This window comes from Symsagittifera roscoffensis, chromosome 4 (genome assembly GCF_963678635.1).
Source record: "Symsagittifera roscoffensis chromosome 4, txSymRosc1.1, whole genome shotgun sequence".
Lineage (NCBI taxonomy): Eukaryota > Metazoa > Xenacoelomorpha > Acoela > Convolutidae > Symsagittifera > Symsagittifera roscoffensis.
The window spans coordinates 40,456,563-40,478,723 of NC_087065.1; the positions used below are offsets into that span (position 1 = coordinate 40,456,563).

General features: G+C 36.4%; 3 protein-coding genes across 3 annotated transcripts in view; 2 read left to right on the forward strand and 1 right to left on the reverse strand.

Annotated features, from left to right (window-relative positions):
• The window catches only part of LOC134844878 (uncharacterized), a 527,221-nt gene that overhangs the window by 101,009 nt on the left and 404,051 nt on the right, over positions 1 to 22,161 (reverse strand). The gene's annotated exons all lie outside the window — the stretch shown is intronic.
• Positions 7,230 to 9,209, forward strand: LOC134844409 (uncharacterized). The gene has a single exon (XM_063861071.1). It carries the CDS (start codon positions 7,752 to 7,754, stop codon positions 9,090 to 9,092), a length of 1,341 nt encoding a protein of 446 aa, XP_063717141.1. The 5' UTR covers positions 7,230 to 7,751; the 3' UTR covers positions 9,093 to 9,209.
• LOC134844241 (calponin homology domain-containing protein DDB_G0272472-like) lies at positions 16,935 to 21,685 on the forward strand. Its single transcript, XM_063860826.1, has one exon. The coding sequence runs from the start codon at positions 16,959 to 16,961 to the stop codon at positions 20,691 to 20,693; it is 3,735 nt and encodes a 1,244-aa protein (XP_063716896.1). The 5' UTR covers positions 16,935 to 16,958; the 3' UTR covers positions 20,694 to 21,685.

The following is a 22,161-nucleotide window of genomic DNA, read 5'->3' on the forward strand; positions in this document are numbered from 1 at the left end:
TCATATGCTAAATTTGGTTTAATTGAGTTCTCCAATTAAAAAATAAATACCGTGGAAAAACGTGAACGACTTCTTGTTTCGAAAGTGGATTTTAATTTTTAGGCTTCCCACTGGTAAAAGAAAATTACCTATTGATCAAATTTTCTTCAATTGGGTTAGTTTTATCTACAAAAAGTGATTCATATTTTGTTCTTGATTTTCAAATAGCTTTAACCTGGTACATTTTTTTCTTCGAATTTCAAAATTTATTACGCTTGCGTCTAGCACGTGTTATCAAACGGGAATATAGACTTTTTCGTATCTGGTTCATAAGAAATTCCAACTTCTATATGTTCCTGGCCAACTTAGCCCGGATTTAACGAATAAGCCTGGGACGTTAAAGTCCTAGGTTCGAATCTGAGCAATTCTCAAACGAAATATTGTGTTTCAAAAAAAGTTGTCGGCCAATTGTTTGTCTGCTTATCTGTTCTCGGCTTTGTTGTCACATCTTGGGATTTTTTTCCGCTCGAATTCTTTAAAGTCGCTTTCAGTGTTTTTAAATTCCTATAGTTTGTAATTTATTTAGCTTGACTTCGTATTTTCGTTGTTTTTTGTTTCGCTGAAAAGATCCTCGGCCCAGATTATTTCGTCCTATTTTTTATTGGCTTAATGACCCTTTTTTCGGTTTTGAAAATAAACACAATTTTAACAACTCGCCTCCGCCCTTTTCAAATTGGTTTAACCTGATACATTTTTTTCTTCGAATTTCAAAATTTATTACGCTTGCGTCTAGCACGTGTTATCAAACTGGAATATAGACTTTTTCGTATCTGGTTCATAAGAAATTCCAACTTCTATATGTTCCTGGCCAACTTAGCCCGGAGTTAACGAATAAGTCAAATGTTTATCAATCGGTTTGTTAATTTTTTTTTGGTTATGAGAAAATTATTTTGAAGTTTACCGAAATTTTTTTTTGTTTTTCTCAGGAACTTATGCTGATTTTCAAAAAATAGGTGTCAAATGAAAGACCGCCTGCTCTTCTGTGGGCTCGCATGCTCCCCCAGAGTCTCTTTTTACTTAACCCCTCTGTCTACAGTCTTCACATGAGCGGCTACGCCCAACTTTTGTTTTATAACAAAAGTATATGGTCCTCGGAGTAGTCAAATTTTTGATTTTTGACCGCTTTTTGCTCTCCTCTCAAACTAACCTCTCAAATCTGATTTTGTAGGTTTAATTTAATGGAAATACGGATAGTGCTAAACTTCACTTCATCAGCGGCCACACACAAAAATCTTGCACAAAAAGTTATCGACCTCGGAAAAGTCAAATTTTTGATTTTTAGACCTTTTTGAATACTCTCGAAAATTGCCTTGGCATATCTGATATTTTAAGTTCAATTAAAAGAACGGATTGCGGGAAGCTCATTTGCTCATGGGACTTCGCCCAAATTGTTTACATTCTCGGAAAAGTTAAAGTTTTGATTTTGACCGTTTTCTTTGATCGTTGTTGACTTTTCTTGAGCACTACCCTCCCAAATCTGAGATTTTGGGTTCAATCCAAATTATGCATTGCGCAAATCCCTTCTGCCTAAACGAATTAGTTTTTGATTTGTTGGATTTTTCTCGCTAACTATCCTGTCAAATCTATCATAGGTTTTATTGAAACAACAGGTTTTTGAAAGCCTAAAATTTATGGCTTTCGAACAAGTCAAAGTGTTTCGCAAAAAAATAACATGTCTCTTACAAAAACTTAAGGAGACGCCGCTTCTGCAGGAACAATTATCGCAATCTGTTCTCTCAATAGAACTTTTCATCTCAGATTTGATCGCATAAAAATGAAGAAAATTGAAAAAAAAAAATTTAAAAACGGTCAGAAGGTTTTCCAAAATGCATAGCCTTTTTCTGCGAAAAGCAGGTTTTGGCCACTTTGCATAGAAAATTTCTCAAAACCGGGTTTCTCGATCGAAAACGATTTGAGAATTGGCACGGTATTTTTCTCATATTCAACATTTTCGATCATATTTCGGTTTCCTTGTTCTTTAATTTTTTCAACGTTCTCTTTGCTATGTTTACCTATGGAATGATTGTGCTCGCGATTAGCAAGCGATATCATTTCGGAACAACGACATTTTCTTTAAACAACTTCAACAAAATCATTGAATCTTTTTCTCAAATCTGCATTCTGGTCAACCAACATACAAATTTGAGCATTTTTAGCGGAGCGTAATGTGCTAGTGTGATGCAACTTTTTTTCCAAACAATTGCATTGAATTAGCTACCTTTGGTGGCTACGCTTGATGGCAAGTGCTGAAAGTGCTACTTTTTGAATCAGGACGATGCTTGTCAGTATATTACCATGTGCTTGGACCTTTATCAGGTAATGAATAAGTTTTTTTTGCATCAATCGATACATTGTTCATCAATCGGTTTCATACAGTTCTTATAATAAAAATTTTTTGTTAGAAATTTTCGCACTCGATATAATTTAGTATTTTCAAAAGTTTGGCTCTATGTATTTCAATTTACTACATCCAGGTCTTTTTGTTTCCATCCTTGAAAGTGCAGAAAATTGTTTGTCTTCGGATGTTTTTTTCTTTCTATGTGAAGGTTGATTTCACAAACAATCGTCAGAATTATCAAATGATATATTATTCAGTTATTTGAGTTGTTCGAACGACTATTAAAGTTATTTAAACGACTATTAATTATTTTCAAAACGTGTTCAGTGTTGAGAAGAACTGATATGAATTTTCTACTTCTTAGTCGAAATTCGAGCGATTAAAGCAAGCGCGTAGGGATTAAATAGGATTTCTTTTGTTCAAGGCGTTAAAAATTTAATTTTACTCAAGCAAGAAATTTCGAAGCTTCTTGCAGCGTTTCCTTGGCACCTCGTTGAGTTTGCGAAAGGATATCAGTCTAACAATTTTCTTTGGTAAAAATAGGATAGGTTGTTAAGTATTGAAATTTGTACACCCGTAAACCAAAATACCATATTGTATCAATGATCTAATCTTCAATTCATTATATTGGAAAAGAGTACGAGATGGCATTTAATGACTAATTTAGCGACTATTCCACACTGCGCAATTTTGTTATGACATAGTCAATGTGTACATTAACATTCAAATTGTAATCTATGTTCACTGCCAGATATTCCCACGACAACTCGGAGGACGAGTTTTTTTTGAAAAGAAACGGTATTGGTAGAAGCGTTTCTTTGTCTTATGATTAATTGAAAGTTTTTTTCATGTTTAGGGATATTTTATTTGCTTAGAGCCATCGTGCTACTGCATAAATGTCGTAATTGAAAATTCCTATAGTATTGTCAAGGCAAATGATCGTGGTGTCGTAGGCAAATAAAAAGTATTTCTGAGTTTTGCTTACATTTGGAAAAAGTAATGAACCTAATATTGAACATTGGGGTACTCCACTTGTTACCTCTTGATAATCAGAACAAATACAATTTGTCTGAACGCATTGCTTGCGGTTTGTTAGATAGCTATTTTTCGAATTATAGCAGGCATTGGTAATTCCGTAGTTTGGAAGCCGTACCATTAAGATATTGTGATCTTTTGTATCAAATACTTTTTTTTCAGATCGAGCAACATTGTAGGGTTGACTTTCTGATCGAGATCGATTTTTCGAGTTTTTCAGTTAGCTCTTCAATGGCATCAATTGTGCCGTATTTCATCCTATAGCCGAATTGTTTATTATAATTGAATTCGAATTTTTCAAGATAGTCATAAATTCTATTAAACTTAATTCTTTCAAAAATTTTACTTATTGATGGTAGCAGCGCTATAGGCCGAACGTTAATCTTTTCAAGTTTAGAACCTTCTTCATGCATAGGTAAAATGTTTCCTTTGAAAAGTTCCGAATGAAAAATAGCTTGGTGAATCGAGTAGGTGACGATTTGTGTTTAAAATGGTGTTAATGTTACGCAGCATGATTCTAATATTTTATTACTGATTTCACTTCTGAATATTCTACTTCTGAAGACGACCTTTTTTCATTTTGAAATTATAACGAGGACTTCTTTTTCAGTGGCTGGGTACAGATGTTTTGACATTAAAAGTTCCGTAATTCTCTTTTCTAAGTTTTCTTTTGGTGTTTTTAAATAACCTTTCCCACTGTTTGCGAAAAAATTGTCTGAGACTTTTTTTGATGGTCCTTCCAAAACACCATTATTGCTGTTCATTTCGCTTATAGAATTGCTGTTATTGTTTTTTCTTTTCAGTCAATTTAAAAATTGAAAAATTTGTCTTTAAACGCCAATACATGTCTAAAGTTTATTCATACGGTAGCTCATTTTTGATACCTGAATACTTCCTTCTTAATATTGTTTCTAATTTCGGTATATCTTTGTGTTAGATTATCGGTTCTGTTTTGGCACATACTGCGCTGGAGTAGATTTCTTTACTAAATTCTTAATTCTGTTTGTTAGCCAAGGAAAACACCCTTGTTTTATTTTAACGTCAAACTATCAGGGAAATTAGTTTATAATGATCGCATGGAAATTCTGATTTGTCTAGTTTAGGTTCACTATTTCATTAATTGTTTAGTTTTGTAATTCATGACCGATCACAAAATTGAAATCCTGGATTCGTGTAGATGACTTGAAAAAACTAGTATCTCTTATGAGAGCTGATATAATTTGACTTTGTTTACAGTCTTTCGAATTTTATCCTAACTGGATAATGATAGCTAAAAGTCTCGTGTGATCTGTTTTCATCATGTGGGAAAACTTCAATCGTGGAACAGTCCGGTGTTAAAAATTTCTTATGATCTTGTGTATTTCACTATCTTTAAGTTTCATTTTGTTTCTCAGCAGCTCAATTCTCGAAGATCTTTTGGAAACTCGTACAATAATGGGCCTGGTGCCATGATTACGAGCAGGTAGTCAGTTTGCAATTGAAGTATACGCATCACTGATTCTCCCTCCTACTTTTCCTGCCAATTCGATAACTTTCTTAGCTGTTGTTTGACTTGGTTCAGGAGTTAGCTTTTTACCGCTCTTGGTAATAAGAACCCTCAGGTTTTCTCTTCTATTATACGACTCAAGTCACTCATTTTCCGATTGATTGTTTCCCGGTGGTCCATATATTATTTCATTTCAGTCTTCAGCTCGATCCTCACTCCTGATTTTGCTGCATCAACAAGTTTCTGGATGGTCACTTTCAGAGTTGATTTGTTTTTTGACATATTTAGGAGTCCTGGCTTTAAGAGATGTATCGACCGCTTTCTGAATCTTATCTGAGAAATCCAGATCTTCCAGCTGACTTTCTTTTTTCCTTTTCTTCTCACTTTTTCCTATTAGTGTTGATCTTGGTATCTTAAATCAGGTGGTTGTTCAATCTTCTTGCATTGTTGATACTTCATTTTCTTCTCTCCTTATATCTTTATTTTTGTTGGCCATGTTTAAGGCTATTTGAATGCACTCTGTTCGATTGACGAGATCACTTTTAGAACCTAAAGAGGCACTGGCAGTGACCGCCCCAAATTCAAACAAGTAACTAAGACAAAGTTCGTTCCTGTGGAGCGTAAAAGGCACCGGCGGTTTGAAGTTTTAGTTTGCAGTTCACTCGATGACTTCCAAATGGCCCGCTCTATCTACTGTGAGACCGAATGTTTTCGCAATATTTTGTTTTTCAATAAGCTCTTAATACCACTAACACAAATAAGCTCTTAATGCCACTTAACCCAAAGACAAGATGAACGTTGTCTTCCTTCAGGTGTCATTTCTGTGAGTAAATGCAATGCGATGAACTGAATTTCCAAACTGGATTTGTCTGAATTTTCCATCTGAATTTCCAAACTGCTTTTCTGACCTTCCGTATATTTTTGCTCTGTTAAAGTTATTACTTCGCAAAGGAATAACATGAAATTCCACTTTCTTCGCACGTGTTAGTGAAGGGTTCGCTAATTCCGTAAGTTGATTTACAATTTCTCGAGGGGTCGCTTTAGATGGCTTGTCGTTGTCAAAGAGATCGTTTCTCTCAATGAATAGTGCTATGATTTCGTATCGATCAGTGGGTAGAACAAAATTGGAGGCGTGTTGAATAATCTCTGCAGGAAGCAAAAGAACGTTGAAAATAGGGGGAAAAAACTTATTTGCCTGCGAATCTACAATCAGCAGATCTTTTTTGGGGGGACAGTTTGAATATGTGGAACTTTGTTCATTCAAGTATCTTGCTCTAAAATCTCCTCATTGAGAGACACCACTCAATATACATTATAACCATATCTCTTTAACAAGTCTATCACAACAATTGGGCTTGTGTTAATATCATTATGATTATGATGGATCAACTGCTTCTCTTTCCATTAGCATAATGTGTGGTTTTTTGTCTGCATAGTCACTGCATTCAGGTTGTTCAAACTTATCACTACTAGATGACCAGATCATTTTTGCTCGCCTAGTTTTCTTGGGTCAAATGTTCTAACTTTTGTTGACTATTTTGATTTTAAGAGAGCCGGTCATTTGAAGTTACAGTTTGTACAACCTGATGCTGAGACTATGCATACATAAAAATATGGTATTTTATTATCTGCGGAAACTGTGAATGTAAACTTTGATCAACCTCAAACTGATACTTCTACACCGCTGAATCCAAAAAGGATATTCTAAAAGTAAATTCATTTGATATTATGATGATGACACTTCGATGGGTACATAAGATCTACCTAATACAATCATGAAGTTTTCATCATTATCATCAATTGAGTTTATTTATAACACCCCTTTTTGGATTCAGAGGTGAAGAAGTATCAGTTTGAGGATGATCAAAGTTTAGATTCACAGTTTCCATTGATCATAAAATGCTGTCTGAATGATTTTGTATTTAATTTCTGAATAGAAGGTTTGCTCGAGAATGAAGTTGAGGAAATCAGTTTTCATTATTGTTAGTTTCCTAATTGATATACAGGAAGCAGGATGGCTTAGTACAAACAAAGAGAATTGCAGAAGAGGTTCGTGATTGTTTTTTGAAGCGCTTACAAGAGCTCTCGAAGTACTGAAAGCAGCCCATATAAGTTGTTCTTAGGGTTATTTATGCAATAAATTGTGTTTAGCAGCCTAGTTTCCTTTTTTTTCATTCCAAAGTTCGCGAGGAAATGGTAATTGCGCACCTTAGATTTTCTTCTTTTCAGAATTTTCTTTCGTTGTTGCAATAACCTAATTTCTCTTCGGATCAATTTTAATGCGATTTTTTTTCTCATATATATTTTTCGTTTGCTCTGCTTTTATGGCTAAAAATAATCAGTTACCCATATAGTGTTTTTCTCCGGGATATTTGTGCAATAAATTGTGTCTAGTAGCCTAGTTTCAACTTTTTTGTACTCAAAAGGCCGCGAGGAAATGGTAATTGTGCACCTCAGATTTTCTTTCCAGATTTTCTTTTGTTGTTGCATTAACCTTAATTTCCCTTCGGATCAGTTTTAATGCGATTTTTTTTCTTATGTATTTTTTGTTTGCTCTGCTTTTAAGGCTAAAAATAATCAGTTTCAGTGCGTTTTTCTGTTGTTATAGCTGCGTGCAATTATTCCTTCTTTACTACTGGAAGTAACATCAATTATTTATCTAATGTTAAGTTTCTGAACTACTGTCTGTTATTATCCCCAGCATAACGGAGAAAAATTTCCATTCTTTATGGAATAGTGGCTTTGTGGGTTTGGAGATATATATTTTTCCTGTGATATTGTTTTTTTTCTCATCAAATTAGGAAGTTACCTCTTCATCCATTACCCGTCAACCCGTGTTTTTGTCCCCTTAAAATGGGTGATTTGCGGAGCTCAGTTTCAACGTTGGTGTTAGAACATGGCTCAGGAGTTGTGCGTTGTGGTTATGGCGATGATAACAAACCGCGCACAGTTTTACCTTCTGTAGTGGGACGTAAAAAGGGCTCGTCTACTTCAGCTCAACTGGCTAAAAGAAGTAACCAGATAGTCAACAAAAAGTCATCGGTAAACAGACCACAAGTGTTGCCGCCTATTTTTGTGACACCGCCCTCGGCAAAGTTGTCTGAAAATGCAGGTAGAAAAATCGAACTGGGAAGCAAAGAGTCTAATCCGCATGCCACTGTGTCATCGAATATCAAAATAGGTTACGAGGCCTTGAAATTGAGATCATTTTTCGACCTTGAGAATCCGATTGGTGATACAGGAGTAGTAGCGAATTTTGATGATCTGGAGGAAATGTGGAAAATTATTTACAAGAACGTCTTGAAAGGAAGTTTTTTTCTGTCTAATTTGGCCCTGTCTTTACCTTACAGTAACGAAGAGTCGACGTTCGTAACTGTATCCGAGATATTGTTTGAAAAGCACAATGTTCCGCAACTGATCTTAGCTAGAGATGCGGACTTGGCAGTTCGCTTTTTTGGACTCCAGACTGGCCTGTTAGTGGATCTAGGTAATAGTTCAGTTAAGTGTATACCAGTTACAGACAAGAAGTGTGCGTACTGTAAAGTTCAATCATTGCCCTTTGGTGGTCAACACATGGCAGAGTGTTTGGCTAATTCGATGTTGCAGAAAGGGTACAAATTTCACTCACAATCAGACAGTGAAGTTTTGCACTCACTTATACGAGACTGTTGTTACGTTGCAGACGATTTTGATTCGGAACTGGCCAAAGTGGAGCCAACATCAAATTCACTCTACTGTGAAAAAAGTACAGAACTTGCGAACTATGACGCAATCAAGAATGACATGGACGTGGAGTCCATCAAGATTCCAGAGATGTTCTTTCAGCCAAGCTTGCTGTATGGATCTCGAAATGGTGCCAAGAGCTCACACCAGAGTCTAGACGAAATTGTAATCGAGACATTGAGAACTAACAATATTTTGACTGATGAATCTACTCGGGTTACGATTGCACTTTACGGAGGCCAAAGCGCTATTCCAAATATAGCTCAGAGATTACAGGATACCTTGGTTGCTACGAATCCTGAGATTGAAACGTCGGTTTGGGATGTACGTTGTCTCAATGGAAGCCGTGATGCATCATGGGTTGCAGCGTCCAAAATAGTATCTCACCCAGGAACGGCAGAGAGATTTTGGGTTCGCAAGAAAGAGTACGAAGATTATGGGCCGTCCATTTTGAGTAAAAAATGGTTCTGAAAATGATACAAAACCCATAGTACACTCTAACTTTCGATTCCCTGGTTTCTGAATTAGGTTTGATTTAGATATAGGCTGAAAAATTGCAATATCAATCCCAGATTTTACGTAGATTGACTTCAGATTACGTTACGAATTGAATTAAATACTGATATTGGATTTAAAGAACTTCCTTTTTTAGAGGCCAGTTTTGAAAAAGCGAAACGTTTTCTTGCCAATTATCGAATGTCTTGGACATTAATCGGCAAAAAATGTTTTGATAAGGTAGGCTTGAGAGTTTATGAAGATCTGGACTTTAAGCTTTGCGAGAACAAGTGTCTTGTTGCCGCGAACTAGACTTTTTCCAGAATTTTTTTTTTACAATTATAAAAGAATTAGTCAATTCTATGTGGGTGACTTCACAGATATAGTTTGAGTTTGTCTGCTAGTTTAGTTTTCGTTCTGTTCAAAATTTGTGTGAATGTCATTTACTATAGATACTGAGTGCAACATATATATTTTTCAGATCAACACATATTTGCATTTTGAATACCGTTTCGATTGTTTTTCTTAGAATCTTGGTTGTGCAGCTACCAACTTCGCTTTGTATAGTTTCTCTTTTGTGCAAATTTTTATTTGACTTCGATCTTTGGCTCATTTTTCGTCGATTATCTCTCATGCTATTTTCCTTATTTTTGCTCCGCATCGCTTCTGTATGTTTTACTTGTTTTTTTTTCACTTCAACTATCGAATCGGCTTTAAACGTTTCAGCTTGTCGTATATCGGCTTAGGCGCTTTTAGGTGTGCCATTTGAAAAACGTTAATTTTTAATTTTTCATTTGTGATTGGTATTCGAATCTTGAAAGCTTGGCTCCACTACAAACTTTGTTTTTTTTAGACCAACTTTTTGGGACAAGGTCAGCCGCTTACGTTCCACAAGGTAGCCCATACAGCACCTAGGTGTGACCTAAAAAAAGAGTTTGTATGATTTGAGCAGAACATCTATTTTGGAGCAAAAGTTTCAGAAACAGACAAAAACGGAAACCCACAGCCTGATAGTATTAAGTCACAACCTTACCATAATGGGTCTACGAACCCACTAGATCCCTCACGGGCTCGTCCTATAGGACTATGCAAATGACCGAACCACTTTTTGTTGCCTTAATTATGAATTTAAGTAATGATGATTTTGTTAAAAATCACTTTTTTTTGTGTAAAATTGACAATATTTTGACCCAATTTTGGTTTGTTCTCATCTCAACAACACGGCATGCAACCCAGCACAAACGGTTCATAAACAAAACGAGCTTTATATCTTATCAATCCATGCTAAATTGGACTTTTTTCAATAATATGGTCTTGTACTTTTTGGACCATGAATGTTGATTCTGAAAAAATTGAAAGATATTTTTGGGGCCAGCCCAACAAAATGTTGAAGTACAAAAAAACTGAAATTTTTAATTGACAAAAATTAAGGCATACGCAACTCGAGGATGGTTGTCTGCATTGTTACCCACCATTCGAGGTCAAAAAACAATGTTTAAGACTAAATTATCAGAAAAACCATCTAAAAACAGTAAAAACAGGCCAAAAATTACCCGATTTTCAATGGGTATTGTAGGTCGAATCTTTCAACCTGAAAAAAGTTAAATTGTTTTTCAAGAGACGCAAGAATTCACCTATGAGACCCAAATTTTGTAATAAAAACAGACGCAGAGCATAAACATAAGGAAAAATCGGGTCCCAACCCAGATCTCTGAAAACCACTAAAAAACAGCGATTTTGGACTCATTTTGTGAAATTGGGACCAAAAATTGATTTTCCGAGAACGTTGAGCCCTAGTTATGCCTTTTGGCTAGGTTTAGGTCAAAAATTGCTTAGTCCGCCGAGAACTCGTCATGGGAAATTTTTTTTACGATTTGTGTATATTGCAAAATCGTGAATTTTTTCATATGAAAGATACTGTACTAACCTATCTCGACTGTAGCAGTAGGCCAAAAACCTCCTGCAAGCAAGATGGACCGCTTCGGGCTTTTTTGGTCCCCTGCGACGGAATTCAACTTGAAATTGGCTTGACCTAAATAGAAAAAAATTTCCAAAGATTTCTCTGATTTTTTCTTTGGCTACAATGCAGTTTACATGTGCGTTTTTTGCGATAATTGTCCCTTTTTGCCACTTTCTGAATAGAGCTTTGAAGTTTTTATTCGAGATATGTAGGCTCTCTTCTGTTTCTCGTAACCTTCGTTGATTTTCCGTACTATGAAATCAGCAGCGTCACAGCTCAGTTCACTAGCTATCTTGCGCTTTTTTGGCAGATTTCTATTTTCCTATTGATTTTTCATTGGGATTCCAATCCCTACTGCGTAAAATTGATCCACTTTTTAAAACCGAGACATATGATTGTGCCGACCAGCCTCAAAACCACTCACCAAACCAGGAAAGTCCAAAGTCAACACAGCATGAGCCGCCAATGATGGCTGTACAATCAAGTTTTTAGGCTTGGTAAACACGACCTACATCCACAGAAAATGACCAAGCAGAAGATCCTTTAAAAACATCCGATTATCAGTTTCCTAAGTTTCTGTTTATCATTTTGTCTGCAATCTTCACTGGATTTTTAAACTAGCAAATCTGTTTATCAAGCAAATGACTCAGACTATCTTCTTGCCTTTTGAGTGAACTCGTTTCAAGATTTAAATCCCTTGCCATCTAAGGTTTTAAGGGCTTCTATTAAAATCCACGAATCTGTTCTTCGGTAATATGTCGAAGTTTTTTTTAATCGGTTTCTGGGTCCATTTGTTTTTTGCCAACTTTAGACATATTGCACGATAATGTTGCACACAAAACAATCTAGAATTGGAACACATGCAATAAAACCATCAATGATAACATAACATTCAACACATGCACAAGGATTGGTAGGCTTTATAAGATTAGCTAATGACGCAATCAACATGCACTTAACTTGCTGACGAAAAATAACACTCCTTCAAGTGCTTCAATACTCAACTAGAATCAAATGTAAATCAGCAACTATAGTTAAATAAAGCTAAAACTAAGTCGAACATAACATCTAAATGAAAGTTTACCTGCATCTAATCATTCCAAATCTAATTTAGTTCAAGGCACGTCTATATACTATCTTCCAAAACGAAAAAAGAACCTAAAATTCCCTTCAATCAAGTCCTCTTTCACATCCCATATACCCATCAAATCCACGACACAAGGTCCCTCCTTCCTCACACACAACATTCGTCACATCAATTCACCATGTAGCCTCTATACAGAACTTCCTCACATGCAAACAAGCACGTAACAAAGAGCAACAACAATACAATTTTCATATTTTTAGAGTTTCTGAAAAATTAAGATAGAGTTAAGGACAACAAATTAAAATTATTTAGAACTCTTTGGGCTCAAAAAAATCACGGCTCAATGGAACTCTAACATCAACCCAGATAAACAAACTGAGACAGTTTTGGAAAACTGAATCAGCTTCAACTGCGAATCGAAAATTTTACTAGCATAAAAATGTATTCCCAAAGAATTTCTTGTTCCCTTTCCAAAATTCAAAATTGATGTCAACACTGAGTTAGAACTATTTCTAAGCAGCCTAGCGGCAATGTAGAAGCAGCCTATTTTAGAACTTTGATTTCTCATCGAATTTTACGAAAAACGATTCTGCTTTTGAAGTACATTGGCTTCTTCACCAAGTACAAAACGAAGTTTCGCTCGTAAAAACGAATTGATTTTTATACACGACTCTATAGCTTCCTATCTGAAGGAAATTCTTCTAGTTCTCGGGAAAAAGAGCAGCACCACTCACTGTAGCAGCATTAGCCTCAGTCGAACTGTTCGGAGGCGGAATTTTTCTAGGGCAAACTGCAGAATGCGGTCAGAGGAATTTTTGAATCATGCAATGACAAATCGAAAGAAAATGCCGAAAACATAGCTTGACTTCTGATTTCTCAGCACAGCTTTCCGAAAGCGTCTCTACGTTGGCTGACGATCTGGACAAAATGTTTTAATGGTTACCAATTAATTCAGTTCAATCAATCAAGTACAGAAAAAATGCTAGAAGTCCAAAACAGGAATTGGAAAGTTATAAAGGAATATTTTGCCGTCTGCAAGCACAACTTTAATATGAAAGCAATTTTAGAAGCTTCTAAACAAAGCCAAATCCGTTATCGACTTTCCCCAGTGATTCCAATGGACGAAATACTATCATACTACGAAGCACAACTTCTAACGGGCGTCATCACTATCAAAGAAGGCTTGCTAATAAAGCTTGTCATTTCGCTAGCCTCAAGGCAAACTTCATCTAGTGAGTTCCATGTGATACCTGTTCCAATGCCTCATTATGAAAAGGATCGAACCGTAAAATGTAGAACTGAAGCTCCATACTTGGCCATTTCGGAGGACAACATGGAAACCGCTGTGTTGACAGAATATGACATGAAACACTGCATTAGTTCATCGCGATACCACATTTGCCATGAAATGATAGCGACAGAAACTGGCCACAGATCATGCCTCGCCTTGCTATTCTTGGATGCTTTTATGTTCGCTATTATATTTGGATGCACTTAGAGCGTGTGCAACGGAGAAACTTCAACTACCAGCTACTGAAAAGGCAGAAAACCTTGGCTACGGAGTCTGGCTCATAACATCGGCTTCAGCGGCATATACTCTGTTTGATTCAGATATTGAATCTACAACTTCCAGTGTCATTGTGAAATTCTCTGGATGCAATATCTGCATATTAACTTTCAAATGTGGGAAACAATTCGTCGGACCACATAATAAAATCTGATCAGACTTTTCCACATGTGAGAAGCTGAAGCTCCCAGCAATCGAAATCAACGTAAAGCTAGCCGACCCGATTTCAAATTTGCTAATTGAAATGCGCAAAATAGAAGAAATGGCGTACTTCGACACCAAAAAGGCGCTGGGATACAACTATTAAAGGAAGTACGAGAACAACTCCTCGACTCACCTTCGATACAAAATGTTAAACAGTTGAAGAAGTTAGCCCAGCCACTAGCCCGAAAAAAAAAACGATTCAGACCCTCCTTGTCACGAGTCTTCGATGATCGGCTAACATTGACGAACTCACTAATTATGGCTGTAGTTTCCTTATCGGATCAATGTTACTCCCCGCACTATTTTTGTGGATCAAACTTAAATGCAAAAAGGAGAAAATAAAACCCATTTCACATGTGACACCTCCATTAGCAGAAGAGTCAAATCTTGACACGGTGGAACCCTCAGCTCCATTTCAAGAAACATTAAACCACGTAAAAGAACACGCGAATCGAATCAAACTGGAAATGACAATGGAACTCAATTCTTTCACCTCACAGACATCAACAGTAATGTTGCTAAGTTACAACCAGGACTTCATTCCATAAATGAAATTAATTTGCCGCTGAAAGAACGTTTGGACGTTAATACATCTTAAGTAAAAACATTTTCAGCAACCTTAAAAGAATAACTCATTTATATAACCTCCCTAGCAAAACACTAAAAATCAAAGGAAGATGTATTTATTCATGGGCAGTATAACTGTAAACATATAATCTGACGAACAGACTCTGTGTGGAACTACAGGACTTCAAATTAAACCAAATATTTTCTATAAAAACAATGGTAGAATGCAGAAGAACAACAAACCCAGGTCAATTTTCAAAGGATGGTAGTGTCACATCCCTAAATTCCATTTATGGATATGAATCATCGTTGACGATGGCAACACATACGTGCTCCATTTTTTATACTAGAATAAACTAAAGGATGGCAAAAAAAGAGTAATAGAGAACGAACAAATACGTTTCGAGGGGATAAATTCGAGAAACTCAAACGGTTGATTCTGAATTTGACATTAAGCAAATATCTTAAGTGAACCATTATTGATAAATTTTTTAATTATGTGCTTAACGCTATTTTCTTAGATTGGGTTAATTTTAGACAAAATATGAGGAAGACAAAATTTAGTTTAAATTTTAGCAGAATTTTCAAAAATTTTACCTCGAAAATGGATTATTTTTGGCTACTTAGTCAATAAAAAGTTACGCGTAAACTACCAGGTCAATTACTGACAATTTTTTTTATCAAAGTGATTCTCTTATAATGTTGAAGAGGGGAATATTCTCCAAGAAAATGTTTAATTTTTTTTTTGAAAGACAAAATACGCCATTTTACTATAAACATGCCCATTTTTTATTTGAAAACAGTTTTGTAACGTTTTGCTCAAATTTGAAGACATAATGCCCTTTTCAAATTTTGTTGGGCTTTATGAGAGGCTCACCTTGATAGAATTTTGTTAGTAATTGAGCCAGTCAGCGTAGTTTTTGATTGACTAAAAGCCTACAATAAACCATTTTTGGGGTAAATTTGTAGGCCCGAATTGGGAAAAACCAATGACATCATTTTAATTCTGCTAAAATTGTAAGCAAATTTTCCGCCGTCATTTTTTTTTGTCTAAAACCATCCCATTTTGAGAAAGTCACGTTTTGTAAGTTTTGCCCGGAATATTACGCCAGCAAGCTTGCGAGCTAAAGAATGTTAATTGAAAGTGGAAAAATTTAGCTTATCTCGTGGCTTTTTGCTATAATCACGATTAGTAGCATTGGAAATTTCGCAGCAGATGTTCTCTGCTTTTTTTGGCTAGTGGCTTGTTTTTTATTAAGCGTGTGTGGTTAGTGCGTGAGGCTCATAATTTCTAGGTCGCAGATCAAATCCGAGACGTAGCCACATTTTTACTAATTCGTGGCTTATTTCTAATTTTTCTTATTGCCTTTTATAGAGCTGCTTTGTGTCGTGTTCTCGCTAGTGTTTTGCGAAGCGCAGATTGGTCTGCTTAAATCTTCATTGTACTTAAGCGATTTGGCTTTTGAGATTTGTCGCTTAAATCCATTCAGTTGTTTTTGATAATTGGAAGGCAATTTCCGCTCTCCAAAAAGAATGCAATTGGCATCAAAAGGAGTTTAAAAATTTTAGTTTGAAACGTTGGTATCTATTTTAAGAATATCAAGTTACATAAAAACTATTGATCCAAGTATCGAATGGGTTGTTTTTATCAGCAATTTTCAGTTCTGAGTGGTTCTTGAGTTCCGAAGAGCTATTAGATTGATTTGTTTTTTTTTCAATGTAACTCGATGTTTTAAGAAAATTCAAAAATATTTCTGCCTGTAGTATGTCTGTTTTTTTTAGCAATGATAAGCGTTATCAGAATAAATGGACAGGGACTTGCTTCTCGTTTTCAATTACAAAGCCCTTATGGGGTAAATAGGTTTCATATGAGTTTTGAAAGTGCGATCAATGTTACAATAGTTTATGAAAATTGCTAAGTTCATTTATATGCAGGTTTATTTGGAGATTTTTTATGATAGTTTTCTGTTTGAGAAGATAAGTAAACGATGAAATACAGACATTCGTGCTTCTTTTATGCATGCATTTTTTTAATCGTGGTTTTTTTACGGATCGTCATTTAAATTTCACTTCATAAGATAATGTAGGTTCAATCAAATTGGCATAATTTCTTGCTACTCGTTTTGGATTCCAAAGCCCTTTCGGGGTAAATAGGTTTCATATGAGTTTTGAAAGTGCGATCAATGTTACAATAGGTTACAAAAATTGCTACGTTCATTTATATGCTGGTTTATTTGGAGATTTTTTTATGATAGTTTTCTGTTTGAGAAGATAAGTAAACGATGAAATACAGACATTCGTGCTTCTTTTATGCATGCATTTCTATAATCGTAGTTTTTTTACGGATCGTCATTTAAATTTCACTTCATAAGATAATGTAGGTTCAATCAAATTGGCATAATTTCAAATGAATCAATAAAATGATTTTAGAGAGCATGTGTAAAATGGTCTCATAAAATGAGCAGGGCCGCCTCCTTGAAACCACCTGCCTCAATTGCCATTGAGTCTCTTGGTAATCACCCCAAAATCACAAACCAAATGTCATCAACCTGTGCACTGGCTTCTGGAAAGAAGACGAAAAAGTCTCCGAGCAACGCGTCGAAAAACAAAAGAAAATCTTCAAATGCAAATAGCAATAGTTCAAACAGTTCTCTGAGTGAAAAAAGAAGCTGGAGTCAAGGAGCAAAAAACAGAAAAGCGCTACCTATTACATCTGGTCCAATTCAAGCTCTAGGAGATAGGGTGTTTAATGAGCAACCAGCAGAGCAAAAATGTTTTGATTTGAATAGTAATCAAATGCTGAGTGAATATTGGGAGATGAGCTTAGGGCCTGAAGGTCAAATTTCGGCCCCAGAGCGTAGCTCGAGTCTAAATAAATGTGCGGTTTTATTGGCTAACATTCTTGGAGACGAAGCAAGTGACGTAATCATGAATAGCACTAGTTTGAGTGATGAAGACTTTCAGAATAGAAATCACAGACGCGAGTCAGAAGTCGGAAGTCATCAGACGACAGAAAGCAACGATGCATTTTATAATCCTCTGAATTTCGATTCACAACTTACATCGCCTGACATGGGTTTGAACAAACGGGCTGAATCATCAAGTGGGTACCTGGAGAATGTGAAAAGAGTATCGAAATTAGAAGAAAAATTAAAGCGAAGTGGGTGTTATGGTAATAATTCACTCTCTGGGAATAATAATCAGCAGTACAACTCGGTTTTTCCCAGAAACCTTAACAGTACAGAGTTGAGTTATGCAAGGAATGGTGACGCTTTTTCGGGAAATTTCACAAAGCAGCTGCGCAATATTATTCAACATCGGGAAGCGAGTGAATCACAGTCTCCGATTAAAGAAGCAAACCGAGGAGATTCGGCGGATATGTCTAGTATCAGTCAAGTTCTCTTGACGCCTGAACAAATTAGAAGGCCAACTACCATCGCAAAACAGCCAAATAATTCTCATTTATTCCACGACGCTTCAATACGGGCCAAAACATCGGCAACTCATTACGAGAACGAAAGCTTGGTCTATTCGGAATCACTGGCAACATCTACTCCGAGGAACAACAGATCGTTCTCGGACGACTATCAAAACTTACCGCAGCCTGGAAAGATGGAGTTGCATCAACAGCAGCAGCAGCCTGAAATTTCAGACCCACTGACCAAAGAAATAGAGGTAGCGAGTAGCAGTTTAAATAACAATAGCTTGACAGATGCAGGTCAAAATGAAGCGACTAATGCTGTTGCATGCGCTAGTTTGGAAACAGACAAAAATAATGAGTCGAAAAATGAAGTTGAAGATGACGATGCGTCTACAGTCCTCCTTTTGAAGACTCTAAATGAAGATAAAAGTTTGACGCTGGAGCAGAAGTTGAGCCTGATTACAACTGCTGGTCAAGTCAGCCTGAAAAATGCAGGTGAAAAAGCAAATAAAAATTCAGACGGCATTGAGAATGAAAATAATGGAACCAACGAACTCGTAGGTTCTTGCGGTGACACTGAGAAAATGTTGCGTGAAACGCTATCAAAACTAACTTCGCAAGCTGTAAAACCGCAAACTAAAAACGTGCAATCAGTTCCAAAGCAGCCAGCGCAATTAAAAAACAAAATTGTAAACAACAGTTTGCTGCAGTCTGATGCCTTAAGGCAGAGAAAATTGGAGACTATCAAAGAGCAACTAGGCGTGGTGAACGATATTTTCGCTGATATCAAAAACATTGCTGGTAAGAAAAAAGATAAAGAACTGAACCACGCCATAGAAGAGCTAGAAGCTGCTGTTAGTGTACTACCAAGCATAGTTGACAAGAAAATTTTTGACAACGAGCTGAAGTTTACTGTTGAGCCTCTAAGTGAAAGAGTTGTTTTATTAGAGGGTGAATTGGCGGGATCGAAAGCACGCTTGGAAGCTATGGAAAAATTGCATAAAGAGTCGTTGGAAACGAAACAAAAAGAGATAACGAGTTTGAAGGATAATTTCAACCAACAAATGGCTAACGAAAAGTTACAAGCAAATAAACTGCGATCGGCGAAGCTTTCTGTTGAAAATGACAATCAAAAATTGGAAGAGGAGGTGCAAAATTTGAGAACAGAGCTAAAAGCCCAAAGAAAGAAACTAGAAGACTGCTCGGGTGGTTTCAGTGATGAAATCAAAGAGATAAGATCAGAAATTACCTCTGCTTTGAGCGAAGTTCAAAGACAAAAATCAAAACTAGCTAGCGCTGAAAGACAAAACCAAGAACTGCAATGGAGTGTAGAAGCGAAAAATGACGAAATTAAGACGTTCGAAGACTTGGCTAAAAAGCAACATGGCAGTATGAGTGAGTTGCTGAAAGAGCTTTCGTTTACGAGAAGCTCGCTGCACCAACAGAAATCGTTAGCCAACACCCTCGCTCAAGAAGTTGCAAGTTTGAAAGTGGAAAAGGGGAAATCTCCAATTGATCCATCTAACATTCAGTCACGTTTTTCAAACGTGTATGCGTTTTCAGAATCCAATCAAATTCAACAAGGAATGTCGGTGGAGAATCAAACATCCAGCCCTGCCAGAATTGATAGCCAAGGTGGAAACAACCAGACAAATTCGTACAGTGTGAATGGTTTCATGCCGAAGACAGATCAGGAATACATAGTAGCACATGCTGCTAATTTAAATTTCAAGCAACCGCCAAATTCAAATTCTGCAAATAAAGCAGGAGTGAATTCAAACAGGGCAAAAGAAGTTTCGGCTCATTCACCTGGCTCGAATTTGACAGCCGCTAAAAACCAGCAAGAGAACCACGGGATGCAAGGCATCACAGTCAATGTTACCGATGATGATGACAACAACCACAGGGACGATAATAATCAGATGAATTCAAATGACGAGAGAAATAGTGTTTCGTATGGAAACGGGAATAAAAATACTACTAGCAACGTGCCGACAATATCAATACAACTCCAACAAGAGTCTCCGGATCTTCCGAGTTCGAGATCATGCGGAACATCGTCCTCGTCTCGTCTATCGGAGCCGAAAGATTTGGAGCTCTCATTTGATACCAATTCGTATTCTAACTTCCACATTCCTTCTGACGGTGAAAATGACACCCCGAGAAACCAACCTAATTTGGCTCGACTTGAAATGTACAACTCACCTTCAAGTAGTGGAAATTCCTATACAACACAAATACCAAATCTTGGACCAAATCAACCGTTTAATGGCCATTTACCTCCGTATTTAACAGAACAGTTCATCAATGCGATGAAAATTGGATGGCCACAGCAGCACGTATTAGTCTCAAAAAGCACACCCGAACTTAATTTTGTTTCAATACCCATGGGTGGATCTCATTACGCTGTGCCAAATGGTTACCCCTTCAATAATCCTTCTTTTCAACAGCCAGATTTGACCAACTTCCAACATTTTAAATCGTATACGGTCAGTTATCCTTCAAACGGTAGCCATCAAATGAATGGTTCTGATATTTCAACGAGCGAAGACATTTCAGTTGAGTCGATAGAGCAAGCTGACCGATTAAAGAACCCTTATACGCGGTCCGTTCCTTTGCTAGATTTCAGTACCTTGTCAAACACCTCGTCGGCAATTCCGTCTGCCAAAAGTGAATCTAAATTCCAAGAGGGCATTAAGATGCTAGACGCAGATATTCAGAAGCTACAAAATAGCATTCAGCAGCTGTTTGCAGTCGGAAACAAGGATTGAAATTTTTTGAAGTTTTTATCCGTTACACTCTCATTTGCGTACATTCACTCACTTTTAGTTTTGTAGTTTTATTCTGAATGTAAATGGTGTACAAAGTATGTAAATATTTGTTAGGTGTTATTTAATAAATGGGCCAACCATGAAGTCGTTTTTTAACAATGCCATGAAACAGACCCAGGTTGGTCCCGGATAGATATATACAAAATAACGGATCCCGGATAATTTTGGCAAGTTTTTTTTCCGTCTAGTTTAATTCGAAGCAGAATCACTTACTTGACTAACCAACTGGACGGATACTTCAATTCGTTCTGATCGAAAAAAAACGAAGAACAGTCGGATATAACGGTGGATGCTTTATTTGCGGTTTTACGCGCATTTCTTTTTCGGGAAAACAAAAACTGGTTTACTTTTAACGCCTTTATTGCCAACCCCCGGATGCTCAGCTGAACTATTGCAAATTTTGTGAAATATTATTGCAAAATAACAAATCGCCAAATTTGCTCTTAGATATTTTTACTTGTAATCGGCTGTTTGATATTTTCTGTTTGATATTTTCACTTGTAATCGGGACCTAGGCTTTTTTCCCGTAAACACTTCTTAAATATCTTTAGGAAACTGACCTTGCTGTATCACGGAACATCAGTAACTACCAAGTCTTCCTTTTTGTTCTATTGGTAAACTGCGTGCCTATTGTTTTATTGGATTTTTTTTAAGTTATGTTAATTTACTCTTTTAAAAGGAAGACGAAATCCACTATTATTGTACAGGAAAAGTGTAAAGGCCACGAAAAACGTGATCGACTTCCAATTTAGAAGATGGTGTTTAATTATCAGATTTCCCAGCGAAAAAAAAATTACGAATGCGGACAAAACCACTGGTGACGTAGGTAAGCGCAGCGAAGCAAGCTAACGCTACTTGACTCTGCCGCATTTGATTTGAGCGGTGTGACTTGCAACAATTTTTGAGACTGCTAAAAGATAGTTCCACTGAAAAAAAGAAAGTCTGCTAAAATTAGCTATAGGGCTGACTCTTTTATCAGTTAACGATTATTTTTATTGCAGTAAAAGTCTGAAATTTACCTTTTTGCGGTTTGACTTTTAATTTTTTACAAGTTCAATGCATTCCCTGTGTTAAAAGGAAGATAAACTCCATTATCGAACAGCCAAAATTAAAAGGTCACGAAAAATGTGATCGACTTCTAGTTCCGACGATGGAATTTAATTATCAAATTTCCCTGCGAAATAAAAATTTCACCTATAAATCCAGTTTTCTCAAATGGTTTAAATTCATCAAAAAAGTGTCAATCATAATTTGCTCTAGAAATTCAAATAGTTTTAGGGCTCTTTGTAATCGGGAACTAGACATTTTTCCCGTAAACAGTTTTTTAACAAGAAATTGAACTTGGTTTATTATTGAAGCTTAAAAAGTTCCAAGTTTCTTCCCACTTGAAATTCAGATATCGTAGTTG